The sequence below is a fragment of the Hoplias malabaricus genome, chromosome 6 (assembly GCF_029633855.1).
Source record: "Hoplias malabaricus isolate fHopMal1 chromosome 6, fHopMal1.hap1, whole genome shotgun sequence".
Lineage (NCBI taxonomy): Eukaryota > Metazoa > Chordata > Actinopteri > Characiformes > Erythrinidae > Hoplias > Hoplias malabaricus.
The window spans coordinates 30,252,350-30,268,171 of NC_089805.1; the positions used below are offsets into that span (position 1 = coordinate 30,252,350).

Below are 15,822 nucleotides of genomic sequence, written 5' to 3' on the forward strand. Positions count from 1 at the left end.
TTAATAAAATCTCATATCAGAACATTCTATCTCTCCCTCAATCACTTGGCATTTATCTACTGTGAGCATCAAATTTAAACATTTTCAAAACTTGCTTCATCAATGTACGCTGAGGTTAAATGATTGTTTCCCTTGTGTAATATGTTTCTGGGAAGTTTTGCTGACCAATAGAAATATTTTTATATTATATTTTTTATTTTATTTTAACCTTTAATTTAACCAGGCAAGTCATTAGGGACATATTCTTATTTACAATGGCAGTCTGGCAAGCAGCAAGGGCTACCTGAGGAAAGAAGGACTTAAATGTTTATTTACATAAAGGGAAAAGGAAACTAAAGTTTCCCTAAAACTAAAGCTAAAGTTTAAAACAGTTGCTACATGATTAGATACACAGGGGTAAATGTAAATATACTAACAAAAAAAAGCGCAAAAATGATTAGTTTTCCAAAGTTAAATGTAAGGACAAACAACATTAAAAATGAGCAGAGAAATAAAATACTATTTAAGTCCATCTCTTTCTTTCTTACTGTTCAGAAAGTAACTAATGACTAACGCCTCTCTGTTGAAAGAGCTTTTACTTGATTTGCTCTTGGAAGGTGCTATTTTCGTTATACCTTCTTTATAACACTTTACTGCCACTGAACAAGTGCACAGTGCTAACTGTAAGTTTGTATGTAGCTACATAATTTGTATATAGTAAAAATATGAAGCACATGTATTCCTGCTATAAGCAAAACTAGATTTTTTCCTATTTCTAATTAGCCTGGATACAGCTTTGCTCACTCGTGCCATTCTCTGAAACAGCTTTATTAGGACATATCATGAGAAGATAATGTGATCTTCAATTCAAGCTGAGATTTTATTGACCTTCTGAACTTCATACCTATTTTTTTAAATAACAATGTTAGGCCTATGATTTAACCATATGACTTTAGATAAAAATATGTTTTAAATGTTGATTAACTGTGCTCTACATTTTTTTGTTTCGTTCGTAGATAGTTATTTATAGTCCCATCTTGTTGGGAAAAAGTAGTTACACAATAATTTATTCATTACTATTACAAATGTGAATGAGAGTGATTTTAAGAAGCCATTTTGAGCTGCTGCCAGAGTGTTCATTCAGTTTTATACACACTTTAACAAGCAGGTTGAATGCGCCGACAACCTATGTATTATGCAGAAAGGTCCTGGAGCTGCATTTTTTCACCTGTCAAACTTCTGTGCCCTCAGTCTTTTTCAATTCAACCTCTAGACCTCGAAATTTTCATTATACTTTGTAAACCTTAAAAAAAAGTGGGGGGATAAATGAATCTTTATTCAGTATTCATTCCTAGTGGAATTTTCCATGCAGTAATATCGAAGACCGATTTCTCATTTAATCTATGAAAAGGGGGGGAGGGAAAGAGCACAGGGGCGTCGGGCAAGGGGTGCCAGTAAAAACAGGGGAGTCGATTTATTTTAAATGATGGGTAATGAACAGATGTCATAGTTATTTATCTGCCTAGCTTTCACTGTGGTTTCACTCTCTGCTTCAACAATGTCGTGTTTACAATTCTGCTGGCGTATTTAACTCCAGTGTTCCTTCAGAACGAGCTGCTTTTGGAGGCGTTTGGCTCTTGCCATGCAGGGCCCATTTGGCAGCGGCTTGGACCAACAGGCCATAATGGCTTTAATGTTGCTCTCCTCCTGAAGGCAGCGAGTCTTTGCCCACACACATTTTTTTTCCTGTAGTTTATCAAGACTTCAACATTTTTCATGCATTTGTTTGTTTTGGTTTAAGGTTTTTGTTATATTATAATTTTATAATGTTTTATTATGTATTTATGTATCTGTGTACTTACTATTATCCAGAAGTTGATAGGCAACTGTGCCCTTCATGCCTTCAAGGAATGCTGTTAAACTGACAAAACTAGAAGTCATCTCTAAATGCCTTGAAGCTTTTAAATGAGACGACGAAAGAATGTAAATGAATCTGGAAAAGTTGCCTTTTGCAAAGTTTTCTCCTAGCAACAGCAGTTTCTGGACTGCTGGACATGTGTGTTGGTTACATTGCTAATGGTCCAGTGTTGCTTTACAACTGAGATATGCCCAAAATACTGTCAGTAATACAAAGATTTTAACAAACCTGTCTGTTATCAAATAAATTATTTCAGTCGTTTTTAGCTCTGTGTGGAAAAATACGGTGAATCTGTTTTGTCTCAATTAAGGTGTAGTGAATGAATAACTGCTGTGCATTTGCTAGTGGACTCAGTCCAGACATCAAATTAGCTCTTTTAACTTGGATGTTTGGAATTAAGAGTCTGTAGCAAAGTACAAGTGGGGGTGATTTGTTTAATCAGCTACTGAGCATATAGCTGTAGGGCTGCTGGTGGGGGATACATACCAGTGTTCTGTCTAGAACTCGACAGTGGGTTTTCTCGGTGCATATGAGGGTGAAAGGCTCACGCTTCAAGCTTCATCAGTCTGTCGTTGCTAGGAGCATGTTGCATAAATGTTACACAAAAAGTTTTTTTGACATTTAATCAAATGTGCAGAGTGATCTATCATAGTGCATTTTTAAATTCTTCACCTTTTTGAAGTGAAAAGTAATTTGTCTTTTTGTAATTATGTAATTTTTTTTTTACTTTTTTCAGCTAAATAGGTATGAGTTGAAATTAGCATAGTCTCTTTTTTATGTGGTAATTAAAAAACCTGCAGGCAGTTTTGGAATGTAGAAGAATTATCTTGCAGAGATCATTTCAGCACTTCCTATTTTCAGTGTGGCGTATAATACAACCGAACACCATTTTGCCTTTTCATGCCCTGTTGCTTTGTTCCTAAGCTGTATTCCACAGATTTCCTATTTCTCCCACCCGCTCGCTGAATGCTTTTCACATTTTTGCTGCTGAAATGTAATAAAAACATTAAAAGTGGCATGATTTGCCTTTGTGTGGAGATAACCGCCGCCTTCCGCTGCTAAATTGGGAGCTTTATTGAAAACTATCCATCTGTTGTCTTTCACATGTCAGAGCTGTTGTATTTCCCCTTATTTTTCACTCATGGATCATTTATTCTCCATTTCTGTCTCATTTTATCTATCCTTCATCTTCCTCTTCCTCTTCCTTTCTCTCTCAGGTGACATTGGCTGGTACCTTCATAGGCATAGGCCGAAAGACGCCAGACTGCCAGGGCAACACCAAGTACTTCCGCTGCAAGTTTTGTAACTTCACCTACATGGGCAGTTCCTCTGTGGAGCTGGAGCAGCATTTCTTGGCTGCACACCCAAACAAGATGAAGAACCCACCTCCTGCTTCAACTAACGCTGAAGAGAAAGTTCAGGAACGAAAAGGAAATTGCCTGTCCTGGCAGGGGTCTGAGGAGCAGGGCACTTGGGCAGAGCGAGTGGCTGTCAGGGCAGAGGATGACTCTGTGGCCGGTTACTCAGTACCCATCCGGCCTCCAGACTCCCAGAGCCGTCCTTCGGGAGACGTCCCAGTGGCATATTACTGGTGCAAGTACTGCAGCTTCAGCTGTGAGACTCCCGGCTCCTCCAGGCTCCTGGAGCACTACGAGAAGAGACATGGTCAGGCGGCTGTACGAGAGGGTAGTCCTAGAGAGAGGGAACGCAAACCACAAGACAGAGGAGACCCCCACACCAGGAGGAAGGAGCACCAGGTTGGCAAGGGTGACACCGATAACATTGTCACCAGCTACAACTGCCAGGTTCATATAGATAAGGTTTTATTTTGTATATTTATTTATTGATATTGATAATATTTTTAATGTCTAAATCGAGAATATGCTTTGACAATTGTTTCAGACTAGAGCAAGGTCTTAAATCAAGTTTCCTGTGCACAAATATTCATGGAAGGTATTTCATAGACCATGTTTACATTTGAGCATCTTTTTAACATTAAGAGTAAAACACCATCATTATGAATGTAGCAGAACTAATTTTGTGTGGACATCCTCTGGGGCCTCCAGTTTCCTCCCACAGTCCAAAAGCACAGTGAGTGTATGATGTCCTGTGATGGACGGTGTGTTCCTGCCTTGCACCCTGTGATTCCAGTTAGGCTAAAACCCACTGTGACGCTGATCTGGGTACTAAGGCTGTCCTGAAAACCATTTTTAGGGCTTTGGAGCTTCGGTCACATAATTCGGCGAACATTTGAATATTCGGTGTGTTTTGTGGCATTTGGAAAATCCGCTCACTCGCTCCATAACTCGCACCTACAAGGTGCAGCTAAGGGTACAGAGTACATCAGTTAACCAGAGCATTTTGGAGGTGATCTAGTCTAATTCGAGGTATAACGCTAACAAAATTAACTGTAGCTTCGCAACACTTCGTTGTAATAGGTTGTTGTTGCGTGTTTTAGGCTTCATTCCGGACTTTTATATTGACAAGGCTGAATACAGGTGGAGTGCCTGGGGAGTTTTTTTTTAAAACCACTGTAGAGCCTGAATAGGGGTGGAGTGGAGAACTGCCTTTATCAATAGCCAAATTTTTCCAAAAAAATGAATTCCCTAATCTCGAAATTATAAACTGAATACCTACCCAACGAATGCATATCCGCACAGATGAATATTCAGGGCCAGCCCTTCTGGATACATGGGTTACAGTATATGAATGGGATATGAAGGATATTAAGTTATCATGGAATGAATCTTTATGAAACAGCTGAATGCATGATTTGATTATATTCATTCATTCATACATTCATTCATTGTGGTCTGTAACCACTTATCCAGTTCAGGTTCGCAGTAGGTCTGGAGCCTACCTGGAATCATCAGTCGCAAGACAGAAACAAAATCTGGAGGGGGCGCCAGTCCTTCACAGGGCAACACACATTCATTCACACCTATGGACACTTTTAAATCGCCAATCCACCTACCAACGTGTGTTTTTGGACCGTGGGAGGAAACCGGAGTGAACACACCAAACTCCTCACAAACAGACCCGGAGTGGGAATCGAACCCACAACCTCCAGGTCCCTGGAGCTGTGTGACTGTGACACTCCCTCTTGCACCACCGTGCCGCCATAATTATTATCATATGATACCGAATTAACTGGTAGACATGTCGTGTAATATAGAAAACAAAAACGTATTTAAGATGATCTTGTTTTACTTTTTCAAATATCCTGAAATTATTGTGTTAAATATTATTAGGGCAGATTACACTGAATGATCAATGGATTAGGAACACCAAACTGTATCTATAATCTCTGTTAGTTTTTTTCAGCTCCATTGATCATAGTGGAGCACTTTGTGGTTCAATTACAGACTGTTGTCCTCCTGTTTCTTTGCATACTTTCTGATCCCCATTTCACACTGCTCTTCAGGGGTCAGGACCCACAAAGGACCACCACTGGTGAGCAGGTATGATTTAAGTGATGGAACATTTTCAGTGCGGCAGTGACACTGGTGGTGGTGTGTTAGTGTGTGTTGTGCTAATATGAATGGATCAGACATAGCAGGGCTGCTGGTGTTTTTAACCCCTCAGTGTCACTGCTGGACTGAAAATATTTCATCAGCCAAAAAATATCCGGTCAACAGCATCTGGTGTCCACTGATGAAGGGCTTGAGTGCGACCAACACAAACTGTGCAGCGACAGATGAACTACTGTGGACAGTGAGGGGACACTGTTTAAAAACCACACACACTAGCGCAACAGCACCACCTCAGTGCCACTGCAGCGCTGAGAACGATCCACCACCCAAATCATACCTGCTCTCTGCGGGTCCTGTGGGGGTCCTGACCATTAAAGAGCAGGGTGAAATGGGGATAAGAAAGTATGCAGAGAACCTAGTGGACTACAGTCTGTAATTGTAGAGCTCCTGTATGGTCAGTGGAGCTGAGCAAATGGACAATGAGTGTAGATACAAGGTAGGCGTTCCTAATCCAGTGACTGTTCAGTGCATATTTGATGATAATAATTGACCAGAATTTCTTAAGTAAGGGAAGTTGAATTGTCAAAGTTCAATTAGATGAATCCTATTTATTCTTCATAGTAGCTGTCATTTGCTTTGATAACAGCTTCCCACACTCTTCCATTTTCTGACTCAGGGTGGAAAAGGTGAGCCAGACACAGTGGTCACCAGCTACAACTGCCAGTTCTGTGACTTCCGCTATTCCATGAACCACGGGCCGGACGTGATTGTGGTGGCACCCCTCCTGCGCCACTATCAGCGAGCTCATAGCATCCACAAGTGCACCATTAAGCACTGCCCCTTCTGCCCCCGTGGTCTTTGCAGCCCGGAGAAACACCTGGGTGACATCTCCTACCCCTTTGCCTGCCGCAAGAGTTCCTGTTCACACTGTGCTCTGCTCTTGTTGCAGCTGACTGCTGCTGGAGGCAGCAACACCCCTCCTCCTACCCCAAGAGCCTCAGTCACTCACCTGTGTGACCAATGCTCTTTCGCCTCAGCAGACATAGACCTTCTGCTGCTGCACTACGACAGCGCCCACGCACCCCATACACTGCTGGATGTGAAAGCGGAAGAGGAGACCACAGGGGAGGGGCGGGGCCAACAGGGAGAGTACACCTGCACCAAGTGCCACTTCTACACTGAGGTGGAGGAGGAGATTTTTCGTCACTACAGGTAATGCCATGTTTTTGAAGCTCACCTTTTGTGGATTACACAATTACGTTTACCTTGTAAACCCAGTCTCGTTTTAAATGTGTGCCAGCCACTCACTGTTCCATATACAAACAGTAAATTATTAAAAAAGCCCACTTGTCATTTCATAACCAAATCAGCCAGCCTATTGCAGTATAAAACATTTCCAAAACACAACAAGTTGAACTTAATCTTTAAATGTTTTCTGCTGGTCATTTAAAACTGATTATGTTTGAACAAATTTACTTCTAATGTTTTAATCCATCCCTAGTAAAATAGCCCCTTTTCACTATTTTTGTTGTATTCTGGTGAGTGTAGGAGATTATTGTACATTCTCAGAAAAATTGCCACTGTGGTGGTGCCTTTTGCTGTCTCTGTGTTGGTACCCTCAAGTGGACACATTCAGTACCTTTAGTTAGGGAACATAATTGTACCATGTTCTATAATTATTGTACATTTTAAATTTGAGTTGATTTCATCTCCAGGACTTAAATTATGTTTTTGTTTATTTTACACAGTTCTGTAGTGAAATTCTAAAAATATTCACCTCTCTTTCTGCAGAAGAGAATGTAATGTACCTTTAGTGAACACAACTGGACTGTATAACCACCGTTATACCATTAAAAGTACATTTACACTCTACCATTAGTGGGTCCATTACCTGAACTAAAATCTAGGGCCCTATGAAATGCATTTTAATTTTAATTTCGCTTTACTTATGTCACCACTACATTCTGTAGCGTTTAAATGTTTTCTTTTCTTTAAGAAAATAATCTGTGCTTAGATACACAATAGCAAAGTGGCACATTTTATATTGAAATCAATAAATTTAGCATTAGAGTTAATGATAAAAATAAAAATTACAAACAGTTCTGGGTGTGAATTTTATAACTGTAAAACTTAAATATTTAATCTACCATTTGCTTATCCCATGCTGGTCATTGTTCAGCCCAGAAGCCAGCAGCTGACTGCTTCAGACTGGAAAAAGCAGATGACAGACATTCAAACCTAAACTGCACAACCTCCAGCTCACAAATATGAAATTGCTAAAAAGCAGGCTGGAGGAACTGAGGCTCATGACATATCAGAAAAACATTTCTTTTAGATTTGCAAATTCTAAGTCTTTATATCTGAAACCTGAAAGTTTTTTTTTATTCCTCAAAATCATAGGGTCCTAATAACACAGCCAGACGTCTATGCTGATGCAGATCACTGTGATTTAACACAATTTTACAATGTAGCTGTGGAAGTTTGTTTTTTTTCTTTCTGTTTTCTAAATTCCAATGAACATTAATGAATTTTGTAAACTAAAGCCCCCAGCATTCAGAGCCTGCGTGTGCAGGAAGCTAAAGCTTGGGTAATTAAATGTAATTAAATCATGTATTACATGATTAGCTTATCTGCTGTTGCTTTCTCATAAATAAGCAGCAGATTTCTGCTGTTGTTGCATCATGACTTGTATTGAGAAACTCTGTTGCATATGTAAGGTTTAAATCTCAGGTAATCTTATCAGTCTGCTTTGATTCATTTCTTTCCTTGGTTTTGACTTAGCTTGTCTTTAATTGTGTGCCTGTGCGCGCATGTACGCGGCTGCGTGTTTTCGGTATGTAAACAATTAAACCATTATATAGTATTCCTCTTCCTTGTACCAACAGTGTGGTGAATGCTGCTACCGAGGACAGGCATCACAGTCCATTACCTCAACATAAGATCTCAATTATTGGGTATTTTCTGTCGTACATTACAAGCATGTGGTGGATTGATTTATTGATAGAAATGAGCTACGTGCACTAGTGCTGTGCTTGACTGCTTGATTTTGGAGCAGAAGCATCAGGAAGAGAAATGCACTTTGCTAAATCAAATCTACATGTTTCATAAACACATCAAACCACCCCAGTGCCCTATATCTTTGATACTAAAACACACCATTAGTCAAAAATATTTCTTCTAGCACAACTGACATCTTGTTTATTTATTGCTCTATGTATTATTTACCACCTAACAGATTTGTATACATAGTACATACATGTGTTTTCAGTATAAACATTTAAACATTGATGTTTGAATATTTAATAAAGTTATTTGCGATACACTTTTTGTAAAATTCAACAAATGCTTCCTCGCATTGCGCTACTGTACTGTTCCGTTTGTATGTTGGAAAAAATTCGAATGTACATATCCAGCCCCAGCAGGAAGCAGAGTGGCTCAGAACAAGAAACACAACACAAAACAAAGCTTCTGAAGCAGCATTGAAAGGAGGGGTGCATTTGTCCCACTGCTGAATTCAAACATCAACAGTCATTTACCAGAATGTTATACAATGACTTTAAGTAGTTACATAATTTATTTTGTGGTTATAAAAATATAGTGAAGCAAAGGTAGATGCCACCCTTCAGAGCCGAGTTGTTTATATATTTATACACTGAAAAGTAAAATGAAAACAGTCACTTATTTATCAATCATTCAGTCACATTTTCTGTTTCAACAAGTTCAATGTGGCAGTGGGGCAGGAACAGACACTGGGCTGGGTGTCATACCGTCACAGAGCTCCACACACTCACATAGTCACACTCTCCCTATTGGATATCTTTTGAATGGCTAATCTAGAGGAATCTGAGGAAGCAGGAGCACCTGGAGGAAACCCACACAGATACGAGGAGAACACACACACACACACACACAGGAGATCCACTCTGCATTTTGGTGTAATTGCATATAAAGTTAAAGTATAACAAATATAGGAAATGTATAGTTGTAACTGAGGATTTATTTAAAACAAATTTTTGAATATATGTAAAAGAACATCAGCTGTGATGCCAAATACCAGAGTCCAAGTAATACACACTAGCTGCAGGGTGTCTGTGTGTGTGTGTTGAGAGGTGACTGTTTTGTGTTTCTGACTGTTGGTGGTGTGTGCAGCGTACATAGTGCAGAATAGGGCCCTGCTTGTATTCAGAGCTTGTAGCACGGATCCCGGAGTGGATAAAGCAGAATATGACCTGCACAGCCTCCCTGGAGGCTCCACCCTCTTCACCTCCAACTATATAGCATCAGAAATTAGTCATGTATGCACATAGTCCCATGGGCCTTTTGCTTTGTTTTGGCTTTAACCTCAATTATGCATGTGTTTGTACGTACCGTGTGTAGTTCACTGCTATAGTGTGTGTGTGTGTGTGTGTGTGTGTGTGTGTGTGTGCGCGTGTGCATGCAAGAAAGTACTGCTTGCTGCTGCCTGTGTCAGAAAAATGACTATACTACATGGAGGAAATGGTATATTGCTGTTGTATTTTTGAATATTACTGTTGCAGTGACTTTGTCTATATTTAAAATACATTGCTGTGCCCTTAATATGGGGTGATTTAAAAATGGGCCTGGAAAAGATTATTTATATTTGTTTCATCAGCTTGCTTCATCAAAAAACCCACAGGAAGCTCATGGACGTCTGAGCTTGAATCACAGCACACAAACACGCGAAACTGTGATTTGATATAGTGCTCATTTGCATATTATATCCCTCTTTACTATGAGTAATGCGACACTGTGCAAAAGTGAGAAGCCACATATCATTTATTGAATATCTACAATAAACTATTAATTTACCATTAAATTATACAATTTTCCCTGAAGCTCAATAATCACAGAAATCATATTAGAAATCAAGACAGAAGATTCAGTAACTAAATCTAATAAAAAACAGTTTTAATCCACTTATTTATTTATTTGTTTATTCATTCTTCTCTCAATCACACATTGATCATGACGTATGATTAAATTCCAGGACCTTGGGTGTATTTTCATCCTTTTTCATCCTAATAAAAATTCCCGGTCTATACACTCCCTCCAACACCCCACCCTCCTTTTATTTATTTATTTAATTATTTATTTTTAGGCAAGTAGTTTATTTAATAAACTAATCCCGTTATGAACTGAAAAATGGGCATTGTACATAATGACTGTAAATTAAATAAATAAAGGAGGGGTGGAGTTTGAGGGGTGGAGTCTATAAAAATGGTCTTACAATTACACTAATCAAATGATATTTTGTGAAGCCCAAGCCTGAAACTTTATTAGCATATTTGAGTTCATTATGTGCATATGGCTGGTAGGGTTAGTTTACAGTCATGTATGTTAATTTGTGGTGTATATTTATGCTTTGTGTGAAATATACATGAGCGTACAGGTGCAATTTCATGAATTCCCAAGGTGGAATATTTTCTGCACGTGTTTTTATGTGCTGGGGCAGCATGTTCCTCTGCATGCTGCAGGTTTAGTGGAGATTTATGAGCGGAGACCTGACCCCTGCTCTCTATCCAGCCAGCCACCCACCACGAACGTGAACCTGATACTGATGCTGCAGCCTCCTACAGCCCACAGCATGCCCAATATATCACCACTGCACCACAGAGAGAAATTTTAACTAGCAAATGGATATAGTTATTTAAATATCCAAACATTTATACAAACAGCCTTTCAATTACTCACTGAGAAAATGTTTAGATATTTGAGAATAAAAATTAAAACACAGAATATTTACTGGTCACTTGTTAGGCAGTAAACAGATAATTGCTCTACTTTATTAACGTATCTGTTGCTTTAGGCACATGTGATTAAAACCTTTTAAATATGGAACTGTAAATAATGTACTGATTTATCTTATGTGTTCTTCTCATACGTGCTTCTGCTTAGATGTCCTTAGATTTAGCTTAACGTGCGATCTGGACCTTGTGTCGCATTACTCCCAGAAGAGTTAAAATGGAAAACTTATTTACAAAAGAACCTGTAATGCACTTTACACTTGTGCATTCATTATTTCAAATAAAAAATGTGTGTGTATATATATATATATATATATATATATATATATATATATATATATATATATGTGTGTATATATATAATGTGTGTGTGTGAATCGGTACTTTATAAACACCCACCTGTATCAGAAATGCTATCTGATATCCATTGTAATACATCTTGCAACCGGTCACATTTAACTTCATAATATGCCATTTAAGATGACTTGGGTAATCATTTAAAAAAAGTAAAAAAGAAAACCATAGAAATCCTGTCTAATCTTATATCATACACATGACATTTTGCTTATGTTAACACCCATAATTTTTATGGGATTTATACCATGCTTGTGGCTAAAGATTTTAACTGTGCTCAGAAAGTCCCGTCATTATTTAGACAGACAGTTTTTAGTTTGAAACATTAATCTGAATCTAAAGTACACTCAAATTACACCCACAGTTTAAGAGGAAAAAAATCCTTATATTTTTACAGCTGTTTTTGTATCATATATAATTGAGTATTACAGAATATTTTCAGAGAAGTCGAAGTGGTTTTTCTCCTCTCCCTAAAGCAAGAAAGTCAGGTGGTTCTGTGCGGTGTCCAGATACCCATTTCCTGCGTGATGTCATGGGGCTGAGGTGCGTCACGCTGTGGTGCTTCAGAGGGGCAGCTCCACTCCTGTCCTGTAAAATGGTCGTATTGAGCAGGTGCACTGGTGCATGGCTAAAGGGGTTTTCATTTTCAAAAGCCCAAATTACTGCCACTCAATACTGTTATTGGCATGGATGTTGGTCGAGGGACGTTTTTTTCTTGTTTTTGCGCACTAAATCAATGTGAGGGTTTTATGACTCCGACTCGAGTGTGGTTAATATAGTATGAGTTTTCAACTGAGATTTTTTGATATGCGTGCATGAAGAAATTGTAGTGATGAAGTTGTTAGTGTCAGACTTGCTTCAGTAAATGCACATACACACATGCTCCTAGACTTAGGATGAGCTTTTTAAACTTTTAGGATTGTGGAAGTGATGTTGAGACTCAATCTGTGTCGTGAATCCTGAATGTGCCGTACACATACACATACGTCCTGAAATGGAGTATAGGAGAGTGGGAGTTAAAGTGTGGGCTTGTGCGGCAAGAGAGGAGGGGTCCTGCATTGTACACTTGACTTTTGCATCACTGTTTCAGGCTTCAGAGAGTCACATGCAGCAATTCAAATTTTATTGTAATAATTTTTTTTTCCATGTGAATATTGTGTAGTTTAAACACGTAAGAATTAATAAAACATAAGACGTATATTTCTACAAGCCCCACTGTATGTTTTCCCCAATATATAATTTACAAATAAGCAGTTATTGTGAATCAATTAATTAACGAATGTGCACATACGGCTTCTGTGTAGATGTGCATTATGTATTTATTCTTTTATTACCCCCCCTCCCCAACTTTTTCTTTTCATTTCTTCCATGAAACGTGTAATTTAACCAGGGACCTGCATACATAATCATTGCTTTTCAAACAAAAACATGTCCGTTTTTGTTGGTTTTTAGTTTACATTAGTTTAGTTTACTTTACAAAATAAAATTACTCCAAAATTACTTGGAATTAAATCTTTTTTTAAAAATGACTACCCTTTAAAATTCTGAAGGTTTTTAATTCCTTCTCCTACTCTCTCAGAAAACAACGTTTGAGGTGCATTATTCTTTAATGTAAATGTACAAACAGTGTAAATGTACCTTTTTAAAGGTACAACAGTGGGGTTAAAGTCCCGTTTTATTTTCTAAAAGTACATTATATTCTCTTCTCCAGAAGATTTTATTAAAGAATTGTGTCAAATAAATGAACATAATAGAAGTCCTGGAGTTGAAACGGGCGTATGAAATCAACATGATTTTAAAATCTACAGTTATAATAGAAGTCCAAATATGATCCCTTGAGGGTACCAACACAGTGATCATTCTTCTAACAGTGTACAGTATAAAGTTACCGTTTTAAAGATAAATGTTTTTCTTTGGATAGTGAGAACATTTTAAATAATAAAACCAACCTTAACAGGAATATAAGTCACAGTTCAAAGGCCTTTTTTTCTTTCATTAATTAAACAATTAATGATTTAATAGTCTGGCTTCTGCATATCTTTCTGACTTTATTTTTTATTTTTTTTATATGGTCCCTCTTGTTATCTCAGATCTTCTAACTCTGCACTTCTTAATGTTCCTCATTGCACATCCTTGAGTTTGTGAAAGGTGTTGTGTAAGTTGAAATAATCACTAATAATAAAAATGACTGTTTCTTAATTTTAGTGCTACTGATAAAACTTGTGCAATTATATTTATTTATATGTATTTCTTTTTAAATAATGATAGAAGCCACAGTATCGCACACATAGCTACAGTTCCTAATGCTGATACATGTCATGCTGTACTGGCTCTGTATTTCATGGGCTAGTGTTTTTATTTCTAGCCCACTGATGCATGTGGAAAATAATGACCAAGGACTAACTAGGTGAACTTTTTTTTTTGAATGATTATAGCATGAAATGGGTAAAATTCCTTCTAAAATGTCTTCAGAACTCAGAATAATTTTTTAGACAGCATTTAGTTTCTGCTATATTTGAATATACCATGTCCAGTTTATGTTTGCAAACATATAGACCAAAGATGGATTTAAGTGTCTAGAGGTGTGTTTCAGCTGGCTGAGCCAAACATGTCTGGGCCCTACAAGACACACGCACACCCTGTCGCTCTCCAGACAGGCCAGCGATCAATTCCCAGTTTGGGGGTCAGCGAAAATATTTGTGTTTCTTGTCAGTGGGGTTGAGCGAGGAGGCCAATTTATGTTGGAAGGGAGCCGTGCTTTGTGCGAGTGCTTATTGCAATCGAATGTTTGGAGAAGATGGAGAACAACAACAACAAAAAAAGCAGCGACACAGGAGTTGCTGCTGTATGTGTGTGTGTGTGTTTGTAAGTATATAAACACTAATGATGAGAAGTCACATCTAAAACCAGCTTCGATACTCATAGTTCACTGTAATAAGGCCTTATAAAATATCTCAGAATGAACTGGAAGACTTTCTCTTTCCTTCCCATAAACTGTAATTGAATTTGTGAGTGATCTCTGCTGACATGGGGGGTAGATTAGTGTGGACAAAATCTAACAAATGACTTGTTTGTTCTGCATTAATAAAATGTCACCCAGACCAGGAGAAAGTCATGTGCTGAACATCTGTGTGTTTTGCTGTAGCTTTGTATGTGGGTGTGATTGTTAGGGTTGGGAGATGTACTACAGGAGCAAACACTATTAGTGTTCAGTGACATGAATTGAATTTATTTTGGACATTGTTATGTGGTGTTCACTAGGTAGTAAATCTGATGTTTTAATTCCTTCACAGTGGTGACATTTAGCACTTTTGCCATAAAGCAGAGAAAGCTAAGTTGTATGTATATTTGCTTTTATAAGGTTCAGAAAGGAAATTGTATCATTTGTTAATCTTGAAGGGATTAGCCGCTTTAATTATTTCCCCTTTTTTGACAATACATGTAAAACTTTTTTTTTTGTTTTCTCAAATGAGAAGAACCTCACATAACTCACTCACTCACTCACTCACTCACATACTCATGCAGGTTTAGTCTGAAACTCTCCATTTGCACACCAGTTACTCACATTTATAAAGTGCTCCAAATGAGTGCTATTCTTTGCTTTTTTCAAAAACATTGTGTCCTTTTTAAAATTATTACTAATACTACTACTGTTCTACTACTTCTGCTGCTACTACTACTGTTCTACTACTTCTACTGCTACTGCTACTGCTGCTGCTGCTGCTGCTGCTACTACTACTACTGCTGATGCTACTACTACTATTCTACTACTGCTGCTACTACTATTACTGTTCTACACCTGCTGCTGCTACTACTACTACTGTTCTACTACTGCTGATACTACTACTACTGTTCTACACCTCCTGCTGCTACTACTACTACTGTTGATACTACTACTACTACTACTACTACTACTATTACTGTTCTACTACTGCTACTGTTCTACTACTGCTGCTGCTACTACTACTGTTTTACTACTACTGCTGCTGCTACTACTACTGTTTTACTACTACTGCTGCTGTTGCTGCTACTACTACTATTCTACAACTACTGCTGCTGCTGCTACTACTGCTACTATTCCACAGCTGCTACTACTCTTCTGCTGCTGCTGCTAGTACTACTACTGTTCTACTACTCCTGCTGCTGCTACTACTACTGCTACTGCTATTATTCCACAGCTGCTACTACTGTTCTACTACTACTATTCTACTGTTCTTCTACTACTACTACTGCTACTGCTATTATTCAACAGCTGCTGCTGCTACTACTACTACTACTACTACTGTTCTTCAATTGCTACTACTGCTGCTACTACTCTTCTACTACTACTCAT

General features: G+C 38.3%; 1 protein-coding gene across 1 annotated transcript in view; it reads left to right on the forward strand.

Moving 5' to 3' along the window:
• Window positions 1-15,822, forward strand: part of trps1 (trichorhinophalangeal syndrome I) — a 131,172-nt gene that overhangs the window by 39,257 nt on the left and 76,093 nt on the right. Inside the window, exons 5-6 of the mRNA XM_066675819.1 lie at window positions 3,115-3,702; window positions 6,047-6,582. Coding sequence (XP_066531916.1) covers window positions 3,115-3,702; window positions 6,047-6,582 — 1,124 coding nt within the window. The remainder of the gene's footprint in view (window positions 1-3,114; window positions 3,703-6,046; window positions 6,583-15,822) is intronic.